The sequence below is a fragment of the Lagopus muta genome, chromosome Z, assembly GCF_023343835.1.
Source record: "Lagopus muta isolate bLagMut1 chromosome Z, bLagMut1 primary, whole genome shotgun sequence".
NCBI classification, from domain to species: Eukaryota; Metazoa; Chordata; class Aves; order Galliformes; family Phasianidae; genus Lagopus; species Lagopus muta.
Genome location: NC_064472.1, coordinates 34,458,374 through 34,484,695, shown reverse-complemented (window position 1 = coordinate 34,484,695; position 26,322 = coordinate 34,458,374). Strand labels below are relative to the sequence as shown.

General features: G+C 37.8%; 1 protein-coding gene across 1 annotated transcript in view; it reads left to right on the top strand.

Annotated features, from left to right (window-relative positions):
- MLLT3 (MLLT3 super elongation complex subunit) overlaps window positions 1-26,322 on the top strand; it is a 109,685-nt gene that overhangs the window by 71,976 nt on the left and 11,387 nt on the right. The window contains exons 5-8 of the mRNA XM_048931684.1: window positions 5,164-5,283; window positions 7,009-7,614; window positions 21,781-21,859; window positions 25,939-26,071. Coding sequence (XP_048787641.1) covers window positions 5,164-5,283; window positions 7,009-7,614; window positions 21,781-21,859; window positions 25,939-26,071 — 938 coding nt within the window. The remainder of the gene's footprint in view (window positions 1-5,163; window positions 5,284-7,008; window positions 7,615-21,780; window positions 21,860-25,938; window positions 26,072-26,322) is intronic.

Below are 26,322 nucleotides of genomic sequence, written 5' to 3'. Positions count from 1 at the left end.
AAGTATGTATGGAAGAAAGGACAGAGAGATAACAGTTATTTCCTACCTCTCACTAGCAGGTGACGTTTAGCCAGATCCAGGACCTTGACATTTGTTGGCGTTATTTGGGAGGAGAAACATTTCCATAATGGGACCCCCCTGTCCTTTCTCCTTTCCCACTTTGATTTCTGACTGTTCCATCTTACAGCATGTGAGGAAATTGTTTGCTCAGAGGGTGATGACTGGCACAGGCTGCCCAGAGAAGCTGTGGATGTGCCTTGTTTGGAGACATTCATGGCCGGATTGGGTGAGACCCTGGGCAGCCTGATCTGGTGGGTGGCAGCCCTGCCCATGGCAATGGAATTGGAATGTGGATGGTCTTTAAATATCCCTTCTATTCTAAAACATGCTATGATTCTGGTTTTTTTTGTGTGTGTGTGGGTTTTTTTTTTTTTTTTTTTTTTTTTTGAAGATGCATGATTAAGTAGTGGAACTCTCTGCCATACATTTCAGATCCAGGAAATAAATATGATGGATATAAAGCAGTGAGATGAGGGTATAACAGTCTGTATAATGAACTTCCATGAGGCTGTTAAAAATAACAGTGTGGATTCAGCCTCTGGTGGAGAAATTCTGTGAACTGGTATTTACTGAAAGGAATCCTGAAAGGAGGTAGGAATAACAATGGGAAAAGTGTTAGAGAAAGGAGTAACACTGCAGTTTGTCCTGTATTTGTATATTTCCTCAAACTGTTCCTGTTGAGCACATCAAAGACATGCTGTGAGCTTAGTTAGACCTTTGCTCTGCTAGAGTATAGTCAGTATTAAGCTAAATCTCTGAGGCAATAGCAAGGCTATAACTAGAACTTCATGCTTTATGTAATGATGAATTCATGGTGTCATTACATGGCTGGTTAACTTACTCATTTAAAGCTAGGTTCTTGCCTCTATCATCTCACCTTTCTTCACTAACACCCTTACTGGTATCTGATCCCACCAGTTTGTCTGATCCTAATGAGCTGATGATCTTTACAAAGCAGAGCAGTAACTTGTGCAACAATTGAGAAGAGAAATTAATGCTTTTGCTGTCTTATGTCTCCAAACTAATTGCAGAGCATGGCAACACCAGTCCCGGCTGGTCTTGGATTCCTGGCCTAAGCATTGGCTATGGTGCCCTTCTAGGGTAAACTCTTCTCTGAGTTCTGAACTGGCAGGGGATTTACAGTGCAGAAAGCAGGAACTGAGTAAAAAAAAACCTCTAAATAGAGTGGATGTAATGGAGACTTCTTTTGTTTTGATGACCTTACGTTCTTGATGCAGCTATCTTGCTGTTATATGCTCTCATCTTTTGCTCTTTTTGTGTAGGTTTGGCTTAACGTGGCTATGTATGTACATACAACATATGAACAGTAACCTACTGCAGAAGCTGCTGCAATTCTGACAGCTCATTTATTTCACTTGATAGTGTTTAAACTATTTCTTTCCTAAGTTAAGCCACAGAGGAAATGCATTTCACTTAAGAATATATATGTTTCTGGAGGCTTTTTGCTCTTTTTTGATGTTTTGTTCACCCAGATCAGACATTTTAGGAGAGCTGTGAAGTTGTTAATGTTGACTTTATTCTTTGAGAGGGGAAGGACCAGTGATTCTCTCTGACTTAGGAGATTTTAATCAGGAACAAATCTGATAGTGATCAGTTTGGAAGGTAGAAGTGTGTATTTTATCACAGGACCCAAGAAATGAAACTTGTAGAAGACTTTCTTGGTGTTTTGTCATCTTTACAGAGCTGACCTGGAATGACAAACTGGTTTCTGCCTTATCACACATATTACTAATCACATAAAATAAAAGTTTAAATCTACAACTGCCTTTTTTTTGGGGGGGGGGGGGGGGGGGATTTATAATGAACCAGTAGGCTACAGGAGTTAATAATCTGAAATTTTTATGGCTCACCATTTGGAATGTCCAGGTTTTGTTTTCAAAAAACCATATGTGTAGAACTATGACAGATTTGCTGTAGCTACCTGACCTCAGATGATACTAATGTCCAAGCCCTGTAGATTTCTCTTTAGAGAGCCATCCTGTTTCTAAATATATAATCTGCATGCTGAGGCTGTTAATGATCCAAATAATTCTTTAATACTTGTCTAGAAACTGAGTTATCTGAGGAGTCCGTCTATTTTTTTTTTAAGTGTCAGCTTTTTAAGAATGTGTGTTGTACAAATAATAGAAATACAGAATATGTAAGTATTTCAAAACTGAAACTTTTCCTAACTCTAAAAAGAAAATTTGTGCAATTGCTGAATTCCAACTTAATGCAGTGAGTCAGAATTCTGTACTTTAGGGAAAAAATGGCAGCTTCCAACTATGGGAGAAAGATCCTTAGCAGCGTTTTTTGTTTCTTTGCTTTTATGTGTGAAGATAGGACAAAAACTCATCTTCCATACTTCGTTTCTACACAACATACCTATGTATCATTTTCTTGCATGAGTGAGTGAACAGAACTACTTGTTTCAACAAAATATTTCCTTAAACTCTGTAATAATGGATAATCTTGTATCTGCTTTTGCTGAAAGATTAATTAGTTTTAATGCAAGTGGTATCCTCTGTGATGAAGTTGGTGGATTTAAAACATTTCATTAAGTGCAATTTAAAGGAGAACAATCTTATTTAACAATCCACTTGATTGGTTTTGTTAGAGAAGATAGAGAAATTGAATTTGTCTCTATCATTATCTGCAGTACAGGCTTATGATATTGTCCTGGCTTCAGCGGGGATAGATAATTTTCTTTATAGTGGCTAGTTTGATGCTGTGTTTTGGATTTAGGAGAAAACACACTGAGCAGTGCAGCACAGAACCAAGGGTATTCCAGCTTCTCACACTCTCATGCCAGCAAGGAGACTGGAGCTGAGGGGGTGGGTATGAGGAGCTGGAAGGAAACAAAAGCCAAATTGTGACCCAAACTGACCAAAAGTGTCCCATACCAAATGGCATCATATTGAACTATAAACAGGGGGGGTTGGCCAAGGAAGATTGCACTGCTTGGACACTGGCTAGTCATCAGTCAACAAGTGTTGAAGAACTGCATTGTGGATTACTTGTTTTGTGTGTTATTCTTATCTATTTAATTTTCCCTTTTATTTATGTCCTTTTAAATGGTTTTTATCTCAACCTTTCTACCTCTTTTTTTTTTTTGTTCTTCATTGTCTCCCTTGTTCCACTGTGCAAGAGTGAGCAAATGACTGTGTGATGCTTGGCTGCCTGCTGGCTTACACCACAATAGATATTTATATGCGGCTACACGTTTCTTATCACTGATTATTTGTTACTTTTGCCCTTCCTTGTGTTCAGCTGTGCTGAATCCAGCCAAAACCCTAGGTAAGTTGAGGTTACATAGTATTCACAAGGCCAAAAAAGTTCTCTTACTGTGATTCACAATAGCTAGTTGCAGTTGACTTTGTCATGACAACAAGATGGATGCTACTGTTTTCTTCCTTGTTGATCTTTGAATTTCTGTCTCGTATGTTCTCGTTTACCAATCTGGGAAATGAAAAAGGGAAACAAGATTAAATTTATGTGCCTGTGTGGAATGTTACTTCACAACATTTGCTGAATAGTTGATTTAATTTTTTTTTTTTTTTTTAATTACATGAGCCTATGGAAAAGGAAGGAAGTAAGTTTTGACTTAAGTTACCTGCATTATCCTTCTCAGAATTGTAGTTGCAGTGTTGACATATGCCGAAGTTACAGGCAAAAATGAAAAGTAATACTTATTACCTAGGCATGTCCCTTAATATTCTCTAGGCTATCACAACATCTTTTGAACAGTGTTGACTGCAGAAAGATTTATTTTGAGCTTGTGTTTAATAAATAAATGAATAAGCAAAGAAATTGAAACCATGGCTTGAAAAAGCAGTGGATAGTAAATAATAGCCCCTCTTGACTTGTACTGACTGGAGAGTTAAAATATAAAGCATACATATCTATACCCTGGAAGTGCTACTGAATGTGCTAACCATAGGGTACTATTGTACGATTGGTTGAATTATCTCTGGTTCCTGAGGTTTATCAGTTTGTACTTAAGAGCCCTTGAAATCAAGACAGGCAGTTAGACCCTCGTTTCAGCAAAAATGTTTGGTCAGCCTTCCAATTTACTGCACACTAGGTAAAGCAGAAGCTTGGAGTTAAAAATTGAACATCATAACACCTTTTCTTTTCTCCATCCTTCCCGCGATCCACATTACTCCTTCATTCTTGACACCTCTTTCTCTTCCTCCTCCATGAGCAGTACAAGGGAGAACTTAACAGTTCTCTGTTGCTCCTTCCTCTTCTAAGCTTTTGCCTGATTCAGTGTGGGTTCTGTCCACAGATCATAGTTCAAGAACTGTTCTAGTGTGGGCTCTCCATGTGCTTTAGCCCTTCTAGGTATATCCACCTGAACTGGTATGTGGTCTTCTCTGGGTTGTGTATGAATATCTCTGGAACGGTTCTTTCCACTGGCTGCAGATAAATATCTTCTCTGACACCTGGAGCATTTTCTCTCCTTGCTTCCTCTCCAATTTAGGTATTCGCACTGCAGTTTCTTAACATTTGATTTTCTCCATCTCAGCCTTTAATCTTCTCCTGGAGGCATAACTAGCTTTGCTTTGACATTCAGCTACGTCCTGCTGTGAGGCTGGTGGAACTAACTGGAACTCACTCTGTCCAGTATGGGTCTCTTTTCTGAGGTCACCCCTGCCACCACACCTTGCCACCCTTGCCCAATAATCTTCTGTTGTATTGCTTTATTGGAGAGCAAAGACATATACACATTTCTGTATTTCTGTATGGGTCATCAGTGGCTTGCAGATCTTTCTGGTGCAGGTGGAATAGACATTCAAGTGTTCTACCAGACATTGCTTGGGACAAGGGGAAGAAGCCTAAGTACGCAGTGCCATATAAAAAAACTGTATTAGAAGAAGTTTTGCAGTTTTCTGAGGGTGCATTGTAGTTGTATGAAAGTGAAGGATATAATTTATTCCTTCAATAGTGGATGGCCGAGTGATTTCATTAACTCATTCTTTGTTGAAAAGAAACAAGGATACTGTTTGCTGTATGAATTTTGTTTTCATACTAAAATGATTTGCAGGTTACTTAGTTGAGATTGTTGGTAGTTGACTTAACATGCTTTCCTTCTTGTAACAGATTATGGTTATGACAGATGGCACATCGTTCTCTTCAGGGCAGAGCCTGCATCTCCCCAACCTTCCTAGTAACTCCCTATCTTTTTCTGAAGTGAAGAAGAAATCATCTCATGGGCCAAAGGTGAGATTTAGTTGGATAGAAAATATTTGAGCCAATAAGGCTTTTCCTGGGAAATAACATGAGAAGAAAGGTGTCTCTAGGTATTTTTTAGATTGTGACATAATCCAGTGATATCAATAGGTAAGAACGTTTATTTAGTGTAAACTTACTGTTAGCTGCATCAAAATAATGCAGACCAGGGATGTAAGTGAGAATTGGTGCTAGGGGAAGTATTGCTTTATTAGATTTTGAACAACCACAGGTATTTTCCTCTTTTCCCGGATGGAATACTAATTGTCTGTTGTAGTATTAGGAGATTTAGGGATGGAAATGGGATTTCTGTTTTTAATTACTAGCCTGAGAAACAAGGAAGTGCTTCACATTCATATGTTCAGATGTCACCAGAATCTTGTTTATTGTTTAGAAATATAGTGACTTGTGTTTACAACTTTGTGTTTCAAAGTAGTTTATCTTTCGTTAGTATGGGATATTAGCAGATGTTAGTATTTGTATTTGTAGCAGATATTAGTATTTGTATTAATGTATACATATACGGAAATTTCAAAATTGACTTGTTGCTAGAAGTAGCTTGGCAGTGTAAGCTTGCCAAAGAGTCTTTGTTTCGGCTTGCTAATCATAGACCCATTCTGTTTATTTGTGATAAAAAATTTCCGTTATACTGCAGAAGTTTTTCCTCAAACTATTTTGCAGTTATTTCATTTTCAGTTTTTTAAATTAGTTTTTTCTCCCAACATTTAAAACAGGTCTACAGGAGGAAAAAAAAACAAACAGTGTTTCCATTCACTCTTATTTTCCCCACCAAGTTTGTGTTGCAGGTTACTGGTAGAACATTTTTTACTTTCTGGAACTAGGGATGGGCTATCCAGACATTTAGCAAGCATTAGAGGTGCTTTTAGAATTAATCCATAATGCACTGTACTTTACTTTTGAGACAATCCTCTTCTTGTCCGCATCTCTTCAGTCAGTTAGGGATGATTATTTTGTTGAAATTTGCAGGGTCAGTTGCTGTTTCTGTCCAACATTTAAGTTTTCTCTTTTTTTCTGTCTTGTAGGACCTCTGAGTTGTCACTCTCTCAGAGATCCATCTCATTGTATAACTACTGAATTTAAAAAATGCAATGAAATGCTCAATATAAACAATAGTAAATACAAAGAAGGAAAACCTTCTTAGTAGAGGCTTTCTGTTAAACAGCATTTACTACTGAGATGTTGCATGTCAAATCATGTCTGACATAACCAGGCTGGATCCACAGTTACCATTCTGTATAAAGGATAGGCTCTAGCTAAAGTTGAAGAGGGGATCACGGTATGGCACTCAAGCTCTGCCTGAAATATCAGTAGGACAACGTGTTTTACACTGGTCCTGAAGTAATTCTGTTAACAGTATGTGATTGATATGATGATCTTTTGTTGTGATTTTTTTTCCTTGAAATTTAATGATCATAGTTTAGGAAATGTGAACTAATCTTTATGTTCACCTTAAAATGTTTCTTGAAGGCCATATCTGATTCTTAAGTGATAAAAACTAACCTTTGTCTTGCAAATGCCAAAAGGTAGTAATAACTGCTCATGCTCCACAGCTTTGTAATAGTTTCTCTATCAATTCTTATATGGTCATTTACTGTTTCTTTTTTTCACCCTGCAGTTTAAAGTTTCTGACATGAATCTTGTGTCTGCATTGTTTATCTCTTTTTTTATCTGAAGTTTTACATCTCATTTTTGCAGGACCCTACTAAGATTCTGAACATAAATAGCAGTAGCGGCAGTAGTAACAGTTTTTCAAAGCCCCACAAGTTAACAAAGGAGCACAAGGAAAAAACTTCTAAAGACTCAAAAGAACAAAAAAGTGCCTTCAAAGAACCTTCCAGGGAACACAATAAATCTTCCAAAGAATCCTCTAAGAAACCCAAAGAAAATAAACCACTAAAAGATGAAAAAATGGTTCCTAAGATGGCCTTCAAGGAACCTAAATCCATGTCCAAGGAGCCAAAATCTGAAAACACCCCCATCCTTACCATCACAGGTGGACAGCAAGAAAAGAAGACTCCTACAAAAAGGCCCTCCATTCTGGATTCTGATGAACCTTCTGCAAAAAAGAGAAAAAAAAGTGTGCCAGAGTCATTATTTAAAAGCTTTTCTAATGCTCCATCACTAATTCTTACTTGTTCAGCTGACAAAAAACAAACAAAGGACAGGTCTCAGCTTAAGATGGGGAGAGTCAAAATTGAAAGTGATACACTGGAAAAGAAGACATCTACTCTGCCACCATTTGATGATATTATAGACCCCAATGATTCTGACGTGGAGGAAAACATGTCTTCTAAATCTGAAGTAAGAGCTGTTTTGTTTCTTTTCGTATGTATAAAGCATTTCTTGTCTGCGGGATTGTGTGCCATATTTGTATTTTCCAGCTGAAGGGTGTTGACTACTGGCTGTGAAAACTTACACATATTGTGTTCGAATTGTGTTTCCTAATCAAGTGTACATAATTTATAAATGTCAGCATTATGACCAATGACCAAAGGGGAGATGGTTATAAGTAGTAAGTAGTGTTCTTTTGATCTTGTTCTTTTTTAATTTCATGCTTTTTTTTTTTTTTTTAAGATCGAAGGGAGTTGGTTTGAATACTTATATCTCACATGCTAATGTTTTTATGGTCAGACACCAGATAATTCAGTGAATTTGGGAAAAGACTGAAGTAATATAGTATTGTTTGTTATTTTTCTGCTAAAAAGGGCAGATCTGTAAATGATGCCAGCTTACTGGACAAAGAGTTCCTTGAAAGGGGGGGAATCTATCCAAAGTTAATAGACTTACTCAACAAGAAAGTTTTTTTTAATGGAGGTTTGCTTTCCTGAAAATATTTCTTCCATGCCTGCTCATCTGTTTCAATCACAGTATTATTTTGATGATTAGGATTTAAATCATTCTCCTGGCAGGGTTCAGCTTTAGGAGCATCTTTTATCGATACATGAGTAGAGAAGAAAGAGAATAGGAAGAGAAGACCTGTTTGGTGTCTTCATTTGTACTTAAGGCTTGAGGCAGTAAGCAGGATGGAGAGAAAATCTGACTAGTTTAGCTTATTCAACAGTTCTTTGATTTTTTTATTATATTTTCTGCCTCCACTACTGCCTTCAGATTCATAGCTGTGCTTGCACTCTCTGGAACTACATCTATGAGGATGTAGCAATGGTTAGGTTCTTCATAGAAACATGTAGCCAGGAAAGATCTCATGTCTGTTGAGTTTCTAAATTGGCATTTTAATGCATGAAGAGTTAAGTCATGCAAAGGCTATACAGTTTGGAAGGTGTGTAAAATGATAGGCCCCTCTCTACAGCACTGTTGAAGTTGTTTTTGTGATCTTCCCTTTAAACCTGAAAACGTTCATACTTAACAGCCTTAGCGTAAATAATATTTAAATGTCTTTAAAATAGAATATTTAGCTTTTTATGAGTCATGGCAATATCCTATGACTCACTACCTACTCTTGATGTAGCCAGCCAATCAGAACCGAGTTTGATTTTACACTTCCTATTTACTCAGGTACATAAGACCTTCACATTCTACATAAGACCTTCAATATTCTTCACACAGGAAGGAATTAAGAAAAGCAACTGCAGTATAACTGGAATCTTACACATGCAGACGTTGCAGATGTGTGTGCTGAATAGCAGCTTGCAGATGATTTAATTGTTAATGTGTGTTGCCATCTTTGTATTGCAACCTCCTGCCTTTTATCAATGTTATAACGTTCACACTCCTGTCTTTTTCATAGATTACACAAATCCTCTTGTCCTGCTGTTTGTCATCCAACTGGAATGCTGCCACTGCAGGACATGAGCGGTGCCTTAATTCTGTACTAAAGCAGATTTTGAGTTTTCTAGTTTTTCACACCTCTCTTATTGAAAAAGTAAAGTACTAAATTCCACTCAGAGAGAAGAATCTACAGATATGGGCTCTGGTTTATATTAATATTGACATCCTGAATCATGGAACAGTTGGCTCTTCAGTGGGAGGGCAAGTATGGTCCATGTCACTGTATGGGTGAAAACAGCTTTGGGAACATGCTTACCAAAAAATCAAGATGACTATGGCTCTGGTCAGTGATTAGATAATATTTAGAATACCAGTAATATATTTATTTATAGGAAATATATCTAAAAATCCTGGCAAAGTACCTGAAGGTACCTGTGGATTCACACTTTTATGGGAGAGCTGGGAAGTGTGGTTAACTAATATCCACAGAATTTCTTAAAGTCCTTCTACGTTTTGTTAGTTTTAACCGAGGAGCACCATAAGAGGCATTTGAGCAATGTTATAATGTAATAGAGGTAATTATGTGATGGGAAAATATGAACTTTTATTGTGTTGGTGGGTTTCTAAGTATTTCAGAGAAAAAAAAAAATACAGCTAACTCAACAAATGATATATGCTATAAACAAGGTAATATGGAAAAAAGATTGAAAAGTTGCAATGTTTATTAGAGAGTTTTACTATGTCAGTAGTTATGGTCTGTTTGTGCATTGTGATATTAACCATTTTAGTTGCCCGGAGCTGGAATGATGTTTCTTCAGTGGCATGCTCTGACATAATAGCATGTTATAAAATTCATTCCAATCTTATTTACTTAACTGATGTAATCACAAGACCTCTCAGTTTTTCTGCTGTGACCTTGGGAATATGAAGAGTACCCATTTGACTGGGAGCTGTCAGATATTGTCCTTGTTTTCAAGAAAGCAGACCCTGGTACCTACATCAGTCTCACTTCAGTGCCTGATAAAATTTGGAGGTCATTATGTGAGTTGCTGAAAAACACCTAAAAGACTATGCAATTATTGTTCATAAACAACACAGGTTCTTGAGGGGAAAGTCTTGTTTTATGTAGTTAATTACATAGAAAGTTAATTACTTTCTATGATGAGATTACCCACATAGTTGACCAAGATAAGGCAGTTGATATAATCTTTCTGAATTTCAACAAAGCTGTTTCTCACAGTATCCTTCTGGACAAAAGATCCAGTGTAACAAGTACATACTAAAACAGGCTAACAGTTGAATGATGGATTGGACTCAGAGGTTATAATAAATGGAGTAACATCTGACTGGTGAGCAGTAAATAGAAAAGTTCTGCAGGGCTCTGATTTTTTTGTCCAGTCCTCTTTAATGTTTTTATCTCGATTCAGGACTCAAACACATAGTAAGTAAGCTTGCAGAGGACACTAAATTATGAGTAATTGTGGACTTCATCAGGTGTGGAAAGGCCTGGCAGAGAGAACTTGACAACCAGAAGACTAGGTAATCGCCAAGCACATGAAATTTAGTAAAAGTACCGTATCCAGGGGTGTATCAAACACAGCACTGCTAGACATTTAAGAGAAGGGATTGTTCTGCTCTGCTCTGCACTGGGGTAGCCTCACCTCCAGCACTGTGCACAGTTCTAGGCACCACATTATAAGATATAAAACTAGTAGCATCCAAAGAAGACATACAAAGATGGTGGAAGGACTAGAGGGCAAGACTTACGAGGAGCAGCTGAGGTTCTTAGGTGTGCTCAGCCCAGAGCAGGGCAGGGTGAGGGAAGGCCTTGTGGCAGCTGCAGCTTCTCATAGGGGGAGTGTAGGGGCAGTTCTGAACTTTGCTCTCTGGTGACAGTAACATGATGTGAGGGACTGGCATGGAGCTGTTTATTCCCTGTAAATATTGGAAGACTGCAACAAGGTCTCCCTGTGGCTTCCTCTTTTCTGGGCTGAACAAGCACCTTAGGGCCAAGTTCCTTAAGCCTGTGTTCACAGGAGAGGTGCTCCAGCCCAAGGATCATCTCTGTGGCCCTCCTCTTGACCCTCTGCAACAGCTCCACATTTTTCCTGACTTGGACAGTGAGTGAAAACATGGAGGATTTATAGTTTTATTGAGGTGTAGGAATATTAGCTCAGGTAGGAAGCTCTAAAGATCATGCTTTTAAATTCAGTAACAGGATGTTTTAGTTGAAGTACACTTTCTGTTTGCTTTCTGTATGGGACAGTGCAGCAGTATGATTAAAAAAATAAAATAAAAATGAAGACATGACCTTGTTTTTGCTCTCTGGCCATGAAATATGGTGATGTTCTCATAATATTTATGTAAACTGTAGGCTTTGTGAAATAGGGAAATACAAAGGTTTAGATCCAAGGCAGGTGTCTTTCAAGGCCTTGGAAGACAGCTGTCCCTTCTGAATCGTGCAGTGGTTGCAGAAGGGATGCTTTGATACTTTCTGTACCCGTTTTTTATAGGTTTTGTAGGGAGAAAAAGTAGTGCAAACCTCTCTCTGTTGCTGCAGCAACACAGTGGCATCAAGAAGATCAAACAGATTGTGTATGCTAATTTGCTGGTCAGTGTTGCTCATCTTCTCACTCGTCTGCAATTGCAGTGATCTGAAACTCTCAAAGTTCACTGTGTGTGAAGGCAGAGTTTGAAGACACACAGCTCTGTTTTATGAATTTCTGTCTCCAGCCCAATTATTTTGTGCATAATGAGTGTTTTTCTTCCTGCAATTATAACATTGTGATTAGTAGTAGGAGCTTTTTTGGAATGCCTAAGCCTATTGGAATACAACCCAGGAAGAAAAGCATGCTAATAAACTGTGACAGCTCAAGAGTAAGGACTTTTCATTTTTAAGCAGAGTTACTTTAGCCAAACCATTTGCCTTCAGTAAAATACAAACTCCTTAGTAAGTCAATTACCAAACAATGAATATATAGCAGTGATGTTATAGACTATGGGTTGTATTTAATTAACTGCTTGTGTGTCTTTAAGCAGTCTTAAAGTTGCAACATGAGCACCTTTTTAAAGTAATCCATAAAATGCCACTTTAGATCTGGAGTCAGGTTTGTTAATTTAACTATTACATATGTGCAAGAATATCTGGAAAATGCCTTTTTGTTTTTTTAAAACCTCCAGGCCCTTGTTAGCTGAAAAATCCTGCTATTAACCAGGGCTGGGAGCCAAAGATAGATCTTTTTCAGATAACACAGTTTAGATTCATAGTAGTTGAAGACAGCTCCACATGGTATTTTCTTGTAGTTAACCCATATAGTTACTGCAATCAGAAGTAGGTGTTAGCATAAAAAATATTGTACAGTCCAAGATATTTCCCTCCAGATTGTATTCGGAGATAAACAGTGGCTTAAGATGATCTGTTCTGTTTGCAGAAAGGCTAGGCAGATGGTAGGCAGAAGCCTGAATGGCCATCAGTGCCTGTTAGTGCCATGGTAGTATGGCACCGTTTAGCTGCTGCATGGGGTAAGAACAGAGCAAACCCCGTCTTCCATCTAGAGTTAAGGTCAGCATGTGGTATGAAGGAAGAGAAAACCTCCACAGTGGTGGACACCTTTGGCCACTGCAGAATTTGGACTGACTGCTTTCCCTGGTTTTAAGGCTGGCCTGCCCAGAGCCCCTTCAGAAAATCTGTCAGCATTTGGTACAGTGGGACCAAGGAAAATATAGGAAAAAAGTCAAGTCTCTGAACAATTGTTTGGAGACAACTTGATACCTGGCAGAGTATGTCCTTCAATTCAGATTTATCATTTGTTCAGCCAGGCTATTAACCTTCAAAAAGTCAATAGTTGTAAACATGTTAGAAAATGTGTAAGGTTTTTGAAAGGTTTTTAACTGTTAAGAGTCTTTTCTCAGGGAATGTGTTCCCAATGGTATACATTTTTCTGGGAACTTTTGGTGTAAATAAGACATCTTCCAGAGTAAGAGTAGAGGAAGAAATTGGTCAAGTAGTGAGGAAAAACAGGGAACTCTTAGTAAATTAATTACCTGACATCTGTTTCCTAAACAGAAACCTTTGGCTATTTGAAAAGCGGAGGCATTATGCCACTTTCAGACACACTTTATTATTTTATCCTTCACTGTAACAGTGCTGAAGCAAGATTCAGAATCAGAATTTTGTGAAATAGGAAATGGTTTCATAACTAAGAGAAGAGAGGTTTAGGTTGGACATACGGAAGCAGATGTTTACAGCATGTATGGTGAGGCACTGGAACAGGTTGCCCAGAAATGTGGCAGATGTCCTGTCTCTGGAGTGACAGTGTCCCAGTTCATTGCTGGGGAGGTGGAACAGATAATATTCAAGTGCCCCTTCCAACTCAAAAGATTCTACTGAGCCTATTTTCATCAGCTGTAGTCACAAAGGGAAAAATGTTTTTGCTTCACTTGTAGAAGCTATTAAACTGCTTTCTGTGTGATGGGATGAATCGCTGCAGGATAAGGATGCAGTGAGATCAACAGGCAATGATTCCATCATGGAAGCAGGCTGGTATATTGTGGTTTTATTGCTATGGTGTGTTTGGAATTCACTGACTTACAAAAATAGTAAGGATTGAGAAATTATATAGATATGGCTAAAGAGTCCGTGTTACAACTGCAATCTTGAAAAATGTAGGAAATTTTACATTTTTAAGGCAAAGTCATGGGTATTACATTTTTTTTTTTTAATTTTAGAAACTATCATATTATGACATACAAAAAGTGGGAATGACATCATACTAGGCTACTGGTTTAGTCTTCAGTATGTGACCATACTAACTGCATCTCCTGAAGTGTAGACTAATCATGTAGATTAACCCAATCATTTGCATAAACACAGTTGTTATTTTTTTACTGGGGCCGCCTTTTCTGTATTTCAGCCCCAGAAAATTCTATTCTCCCATTAGCCCACAGCAAGTAAGCATTTTATTGAAGTGTATGCAGTGCCGATATTTTATTATCTTAGTGCTTTTCTGGCATAAATGGCTGGGACAGAAAAATCACGGCAGTTTTGGAGCTGAGATGATTGTAGCAAAAATGCTATAAATGTGCTATTTTACTCATGATCATGTGAAATCTCCGTGGTATGGACTTCATTACTTTTAAATTGCTTTATCTGCTTACATCTATTATGTTGTAATCCAGGGAAATGGTTCCATATAACTACTATAAAATCCAACACCTGTTAGTTACCAGCTGAAATAGTTTAACTATGTCTTGTTAGATCTAACTGAGGCTTTTATGACTTTTCCTCCTTTCCTCCTTTTTTTTCTTCTTTTTTTAAATGCGGAATTGTCAAGTTTGCAGTTGTACATGACATTTTTCCCAAAGAAAACTTTTGAAAGTTTAGTGTAAGGCTAGTGAAAAGACAGCAGTCTGGCCTATGTTTTTCTTCTCAGACAGTCATCATGATGTAGTTCTGCTTATGTATAATACACATGAACTTTTGTGAAAGCGCAACACAAATGTGTGATAATGTTAGCACAGAGCAAGCCATTTACATGGCTTTTATTTGTTCTGGGCACTCGAGAATTTTTTTAGGGCATAACAAAGCTTTTTATATTTTTTCCCTGCATCTTTTCACTGAAACTCTGGAAAACACGGAGATGAAAGCTGAGATCCTAATGTAACTGTTTAAATTCCAGGAGTCAAGTTTGAGCAAACATTAAATATAATAAAACTTGCTGTAAAAATGGACAGGGTCAACACCAATGTCATGGAAAGTGCTGCTTTGATACTCTTTTGAGCCTGCTGTGAAATTTTGTGAATATCTGTCGTTTTTTTTCCCCCCTTGGGACATGGATTTAGGAGCCTGTGATCTACAATAGCTAAGATGATATATAAGCTACAATGGTACTCTGCAGCAGCAATTTAGAAGAGAAGCTGTTTTTTCCAGATGTTTAGGTGTGTGTTAACTTGATATGTATGACTTTCATAGATTTTTGCACACTGAGTATTTAGTTTAGGGCTGTTTTGGAAGCACTGTATAGAGTTAGAGCTAAACAAGATAAGAGAGGAACTACAGTGTATTTGCGATATGTGTAAGTACCTGCTGAGAAGACCTGCTCTCTAATGGTATGGAAATGTACCAGAGTGCAGAATAACATGGAAAAAAGGACATAAACATGTAGTTACATGGTTCTCCAGCTGTTTCTTTGTCAATGTGAGTGTGTGGATTTCTCTAATACCTAGCCTTGGATCTGGGAGAATTTAAATGAACAGCCTTCTTACTAGACCAAAAGTGACATCAAACTGTCTATTTACTCTCCAGAATGGTGAACTGGGATGGCATCAACATCTGTCCTTCTCAGCACTGATACGTAAGATAGGGCACAGCAGAGAATAGGGCAACAAAAGAAAATAAAGAACTTTTTTCTTCCTGTATGGCAGCTGTGAGGGCTGACCAGAGCAGTTACCACCCAGCTTCTTTTACAGCTATTAGTTCAGTCATACAACAGAAAACACAGATCAGTTGAGCAAAATAGTCTAATCGGCTTTAAAACCTAGGCTGAGTTTTCTATTTTTTATGTAATTCTAAAACTGAGAGTTAGACTTTTACTTCTACAACACATTTCTCTCCTCTGTGCGCAGTGGGTTTGTGAGAGCTTTGCGTATAGAATTTTTGTTGAAAAAGTAAAGCAGTTGTAAAGTCATATTCTCAGAAAATCAGCACTTAAATATTGCTTTCTAGCTTAATTTGGCCCTTCTGTGTAAGTAGTCATCATTCTTTCCACCCAGGACTTTTGTGACTCTGTGCTTACAGATGCAGAGAACTCAACACGCAAGTAATTTACTCAGGATGTTTTCATCTTTCATCAGTGGCCCTCATACTTTGGTTTGTTTTTATAATACGTAAATGAATTTGTATGCATAGTTCAGACTTTGAATGGAATGTAGAGCTGTTAACTTCCCCATATTGTGGTGTTCATCCTGTATTAATGCTTCATAAATATTGGAGGTTTTTTGTACAGTTCTGGGAAAATGTGGTCCAGATAAACACAGATTTTATTTCCAATTTTGAGATGCCCAGTACTTTATACAGCCATATCTTTGATAGCCATACCTTCTTCACCTTTAGAACAGAGTTCTTATCTGTGTTGGTTGGAGTCCTCTAACAAGAACTTGCATTAGTTTGTCTTCAACTTCTTCCAGCTATGTTAAGGACCATGTTCACACTAATGGTAATGTGCATTTTTGGTGTATTTTAACTTTATGCAGTATCTTGTTGGCATAGTATTCTTGGAAACCAGTGTTCATTTGCTTTACATCAGAAGCAGTAATCTTTTATCTTGTGCTTCTTTGCTTTTCTGTATGTTTTCAGTCACAATATCCTTGAGATTTTTCAGCAAAAATACTCCTACAGACAACAGATGTAATAAGTGCTTCATCCTTTAAACTGCAGTGTGCAATGTATCACAAAACATATGATTTTTTAAAAAATTGTGACAGAAGGGTAGGATGCATTAAAAAGAGTGTGGCAGCAGGTAAAGAGAGGTGATCGTTTCCTTCTCCTCTGCCATGGTGATGCCACATCTCGAATACTGTGTCCAGTTCTGGGCTCCTCAGTTCACGAAAGACAATGATCTCCTAGAGATTGTCCAGCAGAAGTGATCAGGAGTCTGTATCATCTCCCTTATGAGGAAAGACTGAGAGATCTGGGACTGCTCAGTCTGGGGAAGGCCAAGAGGGTATCTTGTCAGTGCTTAATAATGTCTAGAAGGTGGATATCAAGAGGATGAGGCCAGCCTCTTTTCAGTTGTGTCCAGCAACAGGACAAGGAGCAGTGGGTACAAACTGGAACACAGGAAGTTCCATCTGAACACAAGGAAAATCTTTACTGTGGAGATGAGAGGGCACTGGATCAAGCTGCCCAGGGAGGTTGTGGAATCTCCTTATCTAGAGATACTCAAAATCTGTCAGAATGCTTTCCTGTGCAACCTGCTGTAAGAAACCTACTTTAGCAGGGGCTTGGACTGGGGGATCTCCAGAGGTCCCTTCCAACCCCTACAGTTCTGTAAAGAGATTTATACACAGGAGAAAGCTGTCAAAAGTATTCTTTATATTGCCATTCTTTGAGAAGGAACTGACTACTTATCACTGCCCCTGGATCTCTCCCCTGTCTTCCGAAGTATGTATTAATTTAACACTGTTTATTCTGATCAGTATAGCGTTCATCTCATGGTATACTTCTCCCTCAAAAGAGTTTACAAGTATTGTGTAATATTTCTAAGTACTAGAATTGGAGAATCGTAGTATTATATTATTTACTGGTGGTAGAATGTAATGCTGATTTAGAGCCAAACATCCCCAGGACTGCATGTTATGGATTATAGTTACATTGAGCTTCTCTTACTTTCTCCCCAGAGATGATCCTGGAAAAGCATTGTACTGCTCAGTTAGCAGATTCAGGGTCATGTTAATCAACAAATAGCCTCATCCCCACCAATTCATTAAGAATTTTTTTAAGAAACAAGACTATAAATAATTAAGGCAACTAATTGTAAGTAACATGTTCTGCCAAATGATTGTTTTAATTGGTAAAATGTCCTCCACGTATTAGTATGTATTTGTATATGGGCATGTGATGTTTTTGTTTTGTTTTCCTTTTTAAAGTGAGTAACACAATAATATGCAAGAGTAGGTTCTGTTGGTATGTGACTTGTATGTTAGTTTTCATTGTGATGGATCAACTTCCATTTTAGTTACCTTTCTCTCCAAAACAATATTCTTGCATTTTCTGTTAAAATCTTACACTTCAAATTACTTTTCCCAATAATTTTTTTGGTTCTTTAAACATAATAGTTAGAAATAAATATTTCTTGTTCTATAAGAACAGAATTAATTCAACTTTTTGCTCAGTACACTCGTTCTTCCGTCTTCTCTGTGAGCTTGCATTCAGTAAGTTAGCTTTCCTCACTGGTTATACAAAGGAACAGTTTTGACTGCCTGGCAGGTTAATTGCAATTGTAGTTGTTTGAGAGGAAATGTGGTGGTGTAGAACTTGATGGGTGCAGGCTTACAGAACTGTAGATGCTGAAATAGTGTCTTCCCTTGGCTGTGACAGATGTGGACGCTTGGTGGACATGGTGGGATTACTCTGCTGCTCTCTCTGTTGATCTACAGGTGGCTGTGATTACTCTCTTGAAAGCTGAAGTGGTGGTTGATGACAGGCCCCTGTGAGGCAGTAGAAGTTGCAAGTCCAGAAGCTCCGTTACAGAAGAGGGCATCTCTTAGTGCAGTATGCCCTTTTCTTGAGAAGACACTTCGGAAAAATGGGAACACAAATAATACTCTGACTGCTTTAACCTCTCAGTGTGTACAGTACAGGGAGACCTCGGTCTTAGGACTGTTCTGCATAAAAGCAGAAAATGTGCAGACCTGATGATGAGATGTGGGGTATTACTTTTATATTTTGTGGTAATATGAAGTAATATGTAAGGTCCTCTAGTAGTAGTTCAGAGGAAGGCATGAAAAGCCTCTGTCATCCATGTAGAGATATTTTCTATTTTTTTTAATGTGAATAAACAGCTTTAAATGATAGACTTTATTTTTAATATTGTTATATGATTCCAAGTAACCACAAAATATTATAGAAACAGTCCTTTTATATGGAACGTCATAAACAGGTGAGTTCGCCTTAAAACTGTTTCTTGCCTGGGAATAAATTGTTGTCCTACTTATAGAAACAAAAATGTTTTGAGCTGACTGAAGCCAGGAGATTTAGAACCGGTCAAAAAAAGTACCTTTTCTGGGAAAACTTCAGCCAGAGAGAAGTTCCTTTTCTTGCCAGTTTCAAAACACAGAATCCCTCAGCTGGGCTTAATAAAGAAAGCAGTGTCTCCTGTACATCAGTGTGAAAGCAGTAAAGGGGAATAAACTGAGTGCAGTAAATTGTATCAGCTCGTTGCACTAATGAGCAGTTTGAGTCTGAGCTCTCATTGGCTTGTCTGCCAGAAGAGAAAATGAGTAAAACAGGAAAAGGACATATGACAGAAGCTCTTTGCTGGTGCTGTCTTAAGCTTCTATCATTGAAGGATACCCTTTAGCTCATTTCAGACCCATTAAAAAATCTACTTGGTGATTAGTAACTAGTGGGTAAGAGCAGAAAACTGAAGAGAATAAAGCTATAAATACCTAAGCTCTTGGGGTAGCATCCTGTAAAGCTGTCAAAAAGCCTTGGTTAAGTGACAAAAGATACCCTCTGGTAAAAAGAAGAGTCAATGCTATGGGGACTAATCCATTTTTATATATGGAAGATTTTTAGCTCCTTCTAAAAGGCAGGTCTTTTAATGATGTTCATTCAGAACATCAGAATGCAGAAAAAAGTTTCTTTTCCAGCAAATGACACTTCTTACATACATGTGCTAATCTGAGTGTCTTGGAGTAAATTTTCAGGTAGGGCAGTCTAATAAAATAATGGCTTCAAGTGGCATTGAGCATCCTTTTCAAAAGAGAAGGGATGATTTGTTTCATTAGTAGTTTCCATGGTTTGACCTCTCAAAGTGCTCTTACTGAAGCAATGAGGAAATTTTATGAGGAGGGTATTATACCAGTGTTATATCTATTCTTAGCTATTCTTGCTTGAGATCCTTTTGCTTAAGATAATGCTGGGACTAAACGTTTGCAGGAATTTCATAATCAGGCCTTTTCTCTCTTTAGTAAACTAGTTCAAAATGGAAGTGGTGAAGTTTACAAATAAATGTTTCTATTTTGGTCCTTTTTTTTTTTTCTTTCTATGGCTTTAGAAATTCTTTAAGCATTTTAAGTTGAATATAATGTCATTAGTGTTTGGAATTTTTTAAAAGAATGGATTTTATATATGCTACAGTTCATGTGAATACTAATAAAGGAAAAAATGCAGTTAATGGAAACCTCGCTGGCTGCCAGCCAGTAATTTTGCTGCAAACCAGATGTATAAGGGTAACCTACAACTAGAAGGCTGAAATTTGTTTCCAGAATTGTAATAAGTTTCCATTAACTCCTGTTCTTTACCAGTACAGTCTGTATCATGTCATTAAACTTATTTTACAATTAAATTCAGAAATCCGGGCAGGAAAAAATAAACGATTTGGGGGGGGGGGGGGGGAATGCAGTAAAAAAAATTTGCTTCTGAAAATTACTTTTTTTTTTTTTTTTAACGAGTGTCAAGTGATACTGCCATATCTTCCAAAATGGTCCAATCATGTCAACAACATTAGAATCAAACTTGCTAGTCAGAAAGGGATTTTATAGTTGTTTGGTTTGTGTTTCTCAGCAGAGGGCTGGTTGCCATGTATACAAATGATATATAGCCATTCAGTCATGGCTGATGGTTAGACTAGATGATCTTAGTGGTCTTTGCAACCTTAATGATTCTACGAGTGTTTGTCTAGAATTTGTATTTTGACTGATTTTTCTGTGAAAGCTTACATTTCAGGAAAGTAGATCTCAATGGTCTTTTTCTTAAACATTCTGCTGTCCAGAGAGGCATCTTGCAGTGTGAAAAAAGGCACTAAGATGCTGTAAATCTGCCTGCTCTTTATGAATGCCAACAATAGATTGCTTTATGGAGAAAAGACAACTGTGACTGCATACTACTGCTGTTGTTTTTTAGAAGGATTTAGTTCTAGAGAAATCATAAGGGTTTTTGTATAGGCAAGGAGAAACAGAAATCTCTGATTTACCTGTATTACAATTCACAGCAATGCAACTGTATAAGATTAAGCAGGTTTTGTTTTCAGTAGTAGATTTTTCTATTATTACTTCTTGCCTCAAATTTCACCATTCTTTCTGGGTGGACATTTCCTGTCTGTGTTCTGTTAGCATTCCCTATGCCCGTATACCGGATTTGTTCTTCTCTCATGTGCAGTTATGTGTGTGTGTACATGCCTAAAACCTGATACACCACCAAAGAAGTGTATAGAGGCATACAGTACACCAGCAGGAGGCAAGAATTATCAGAACAATCAGAATAATAATCAGAACAGATTAATTTGTCTAAGAAATTTTTATGAATTTTAGAGAAGAATATAGTTTAAACAGCACTGGAAAACTATGTATGTGACTGCTTGTAAAATCATATAAAGTTATGTTAATGACTCAGTTCTAAAGAGAGATAAAAATCTAGTTTTCAGTGAGTTAGAATTTTCCTGTGTAATAATGCAGTCTTTCTAGTTTAATCACTGTTGCAGTTTATAGGACCTTACTATGTAAGGAAAATATTGACATAAGAGGAAATCAATTAACAGCATAAAAGTTTAACTGCTCATCTTAAGTCTTACTTTCTAATGAAGTTGAAAGAAAACTGGTTGGAGTTTTTTGCTTGATCTGCTCAGGTCTTTCTTTTTATGTTCCACTAAAGCATCATTTATTTGGAAAGTGTCATATCTGCAGGGCTAAGTAGCCTTATATCCATGCATTCTGTTATAACGTCATTTAGGCTTACATGTTGTAGAGCCTCTCAAACATGGTAACTTTGTGTTGGGATTTACACTTTACTAAAGCACTGTGTGTTATATAGTACATATGTATGTTGAGCGCTTTGCAATTTTTATATTGTTTGGCTTGCTGGCACCTGAAGCAAAGATCTGAAAGTATTGCTCTGTTCAGGAGTTCTATTTTCTTCACAGGATGCCTTAAGCAGTAGCTAACAGTAAGTGTTTTAGGCAAAAAAAAAAAAAAAAAAGTTCATTATGATGTTATTTATTTTCTTTTTTTCTTTCTTTTAAGTCTGAACAGCCCAGTCCTGCCAGTTCCAGCTCCAGTTCCAGTTCCAGTTTTACACCATCTCAAAACAGCAGACAACAAGGTACCCAGGAAGGGAAAAACAAATATGAAAAGAACATGTGAAATCAATGAGTCAATAAAAACAGGCTGATGGCATCTCATTATCACTTTTCTACTGACTTTCATAGGCTGAATTGGCCATTGTTATTCTTTAGAGGCTTTTCCTCAAGTGTTTACAAATCTGACTGTAAGGGCAGAAAAAAAGGGGAGAAGATATGTATCTCTGAGAAAAGGGCACAAAGAATACTCTGAAGCATTGGGTATGCGCCAGTCAACTTTTATGTTAAACCTAAAAGAGTTTCTCTTCTTGAAGCTGTCTCTTGCAGGCTCATGTCGCGTGGCATTTGTGTGCCATCCGGAGCCCTGCTCAGGCTGACGTGGCTTCTTTGGAAAATGCAAGGATGTGTATATGTGGGCCCTTTCAAAGAGTTGTGATATTCTGTATTATAAGCAGGCTTTAAGAGCATACAGTGTTTCCTTTGAAAGTGTGATTGGGGAAGAATGACGTTAGAAGTTGACGTTAAGTTTTGGCTTTCTGGCTAATAATTGCAGTTTACTCAGACCTCAGTAAAGAAATGCAATCTTATTCTCAGTGAGCTTTCCAAAGAAATACTTCTGTGTTTCAGCTGAGATTCATAATGCACAATGTATTAAACCTCTTAGTCCTCACCTTGGCATTTTCCCCTGCTTTTGTAAGGTTGTACAACTGATACATTCTTAATTAGCTTTTGTTTTGTCCTTTAGATACAGAAGCATTAAAAAAACACAGCCTTTGGGCTAATTAAAATTGCATTTGTTTTATCTATTTATATTCCTCAGTGGTTAACTTGCTTTTAAGGTTATGGAAATACATTAGTATCTCAGGCAGACAGTTTGTTTTTACAAAGGTTTATGTAGTATGATCTGTATCTGTCCTGCTACTTCTCTGGAGGTGACTGGCACTGAATTTCTAATGTGTTTCTGGCAGCATTACTGCAGGTGAAAGAAAGCAAGAGCTGAAATGAACTGTGGTTGATGGCTGGCTTTAGGCATTTTTTTATAATGAATGCTAAACAAAACCCTTTCTTGCTGAAACCCCATTTTTGCAGTCATGAAAACATCGTTAGTGATGTGAGCTGTCTATTACAATCCAGTAGGTTTTGATACCAGTATTCCTGCTAGGAAACATTATTTGAGGGAAAATCCTGTTGATGTAGTGTTTTCTTCTGAGCAAACCATTTGTCGGTTTCTCCTGGGTCATATATAAAGCAAATCACAGACTGTCTTTCATTTCTGTACCTTCAGAAGAGTAGATGGGAGATTTTCCCTCTGATGGGAGCTATTTTAAAATACATGTATTACATACCTCTTTGATTCCTTGTCACAGTAAATAGCAATTATGCTTTCTTACTGGGAATTTCAGTTAACTAAAAACATCTGTTGCCCAGGTTGTGCATTTGTACAGCAAGGAATGAAGCACTACGCATACTGTGGTATATTTGCCCTGTATATGTTGTGCTCTCGTGGAAACTCATGTTTTATTTTCTAACTAAAACTTACAAGGCCTGTTACTCTTTCCGTTTGGTTCAAAATCAAGTGCTCACTCAACTGTCAGAACCACTGCAAGATGGGCTTTTTTCACCACTTTTTGGGTAAACATTGGGCTAACTGAAGTTTTTTTCAAGTTCCTTTGCCCGCAGGGCTTACTTAGGGTTTTCTGTGTTTCCTTGCCAAGAATATTTTCTCTTGGACAGCTCTTAGTTTTCAGTTTCTTGTGAGCCACTCTGACCTTTTTGGAGAGAACAGCTTCTACAACCCTTAAAAAAAAAAAAAAAAAAGTTGTAAGTTAAGTACAACCAAGGAGCAAAGTACTAATGGCAGCATGACTACCAGTGCTAGAAACAGAAAACTTTAACACTGCAGATTGCTAAGAAGGCCGACTGAAGTCAACCAGCTAGTTAAGAAATGTCTTGTTCAGAGTTGCAGACTCTGTTCAGTGAAAGCATATTTGAATGGCAGGTTGTTGATTGGCTGGGGATGTCAGTTGTGGCTGTTTGTCAGGAGTCTGCATTCATTTTTTCTTCAAGGCAGAAGAACAAGCCCATTTCCAGCTTGAGATGGGACTGTGTGCCCCAGAAAGCAGCATGGAACAAGACAAAGTGGCCCTCTCCTGCATGTGGAAAAAAGACATGCAGGGATAATGAATTAGCTCAAACCTGGGAGGACAGACTGTGTGGGGAGAGTGTTGTATGTGTGCTGGTTTTCTTCTATTTAAAAGTAAAATCAAGGATTGTTATTTGGAATGTCTTCCAGCTCACTGCCGACACAGCTACCAGTTTCCAAAGTTTTGAGTTATGTGCTGGTCTTTAATGCAAAGTGAACTATTTTTGTGACACTAAATATTTTTACAAAATTGGGTTTTGGTTGATTATTTTAACTTCCATGTCATTGTCTTTCTTCTCTGCTCTTTCCTTAAGGAGATTTTCTTTTATCCACATTTTTATCTAGTCTCTTCTGTATTTTTTTTTCCTCTTTGTGGAGAGGAGATGAATACATTCTCAAGAGCTGACTTTGGCCTATGGACTGAAGCAGGACATCACTGCTGCCAGAACAGACAGAAGACTACTGTCTTCAACAGAATTTCTACAGTAGTTAGTAGTATCTCTTTGTGCAGTAAGGAAACTAGCCTTTCTAGGTTAGAGCTGGCAGATTCTTCCCTCAGCCATATGCTGACCCTCTTGAGAATGTTTCACAGGAAAATCGCTACTGCTCCTATTAAAATTGGAGAGAGCCTTTTTCCAAGATGTCAAGTGATTAGATAATCTGTCTCCAACTTAGCATTTGCAAATATCTGAGCACTGTTTGTCTCATACTTACACAGAAACAGAAAGCAAAGCACAACTCAGCTGCTTCTGCAGATCAGCAATGGTTGTACGGACAAGAATTCTGTGTAACTTGCCTTCTTTTGTGGTCTGTGGAGTGTCTGGTCCACGAGGACCAGGCCCAGCAGCACCATTTGTGCCTGCTGCCACCCAGCCTCAAGGTGTGCGAACACATAAAAGAAACCTTAACCAAACTGCCTCAACTTATAAATATTTTTGTGCAGACTTGGTTGTAAACCATACTCAGCAGTGGCTTTGAAGTCACATACACAAAACTGGCCAAAATTATTTGACCTGTGCTTTGCCAGGTTTTGGGCAATCCACAAAGCTATTACTCCTGAGGAGGGAACACCCTTATTGTTAAAGGGTCAGGCAGAGAGATGTCTGTCTGTTCTTCTGGCTGTGACCAAAGGTAATGCTCCTTGGCTCTGTTCTGCCATTAGCAAATACAGAGTGGAAAGGTTCATCTCCCTTTGGAGAACAATGGGGAGTTCATTCACATCAGTACTTGTATTTCCTGGGCTGGGAGAGTTACTGATTTATTTTTTTTTTTTAATTCATATTTTTTACATATGAACATCAGCAAAGTGCTTATTTGACCTGGAATTGATCCTGAAATAAGGGGAGCTACTAAATCTAAGTTTATCGAAAACAGGAAGTCAAAGTCTGCCTACACAAGTACAAGTTACAGTCAGAATGATTTACTGGACTTTGCTTCTCAGTGTGTGGATTAACCTAACAAATACACCGCTACCAGTAGGTCTCTGTAGATCTGTATTGGCAAGCAATACCATCTGATAAAGCAAGAAAAACTAAAACTTAGCAATGTAAAATAATCTTGCTTTTAATAATAATAGTATAGTAATAATAAATTTCTCCTAAACTAAAACATGCATAGAGAATGCCTGTTTGTGACAGCATTTTATTTACTTCGTCTGTGTTCCAGGGAACCAAACCTGCAAACACTTGAACACAAGTCACTTCATTGTCATGAGTGTCTCCTGAAGCTTCCTGTGTTGCCCATGTAAATAAATGATTCATAAATAAATGCCAGCAGCATAAGCCCCCAGTGCATTACTTCATATGTTTAATATTTGACTCTGCCCTCCCAGTTCAGTGCTGGGAAAGTCGATTCTGTTATCTACAAATCTGGGTAGTCACACTGCAAAGAGAGCTTCATTTGCCTGTTGTTTTTGTTTTTTTTTCTTTTTTTTTAATTTGTTTGTTTCTGTTGTTTCAGGCCCATTGAGGTCTATAATGAAAGATCTGCATTCGGATGATAATGAAGATGAATCAGAGGAACCGGATGACAACGATAATGATTCTGAGTTGGAACGACCTGTAAATACACGAGGAGGAAGCAGGAGTCGTAGGTGAGTGTCTTTTGATGGCAGATAGTTTGGTGGCTAAAACATTTTTCTTATTATTAGTGGAATGAAGTCTAATGTTCTCAGAGTACTAAGTAGCAAATGGACAAAGTTTAGATTCTTATTTTTAAAGGATGTGCAAACAAACAAAAAACTGTTAGAATCAGCCATTCGCAGTACAAATTGTTTCTGTACAAATCCACATGGATATGATGAACCACATTCATCTGACTTTTGTTTCATGCATTTGACTTCAG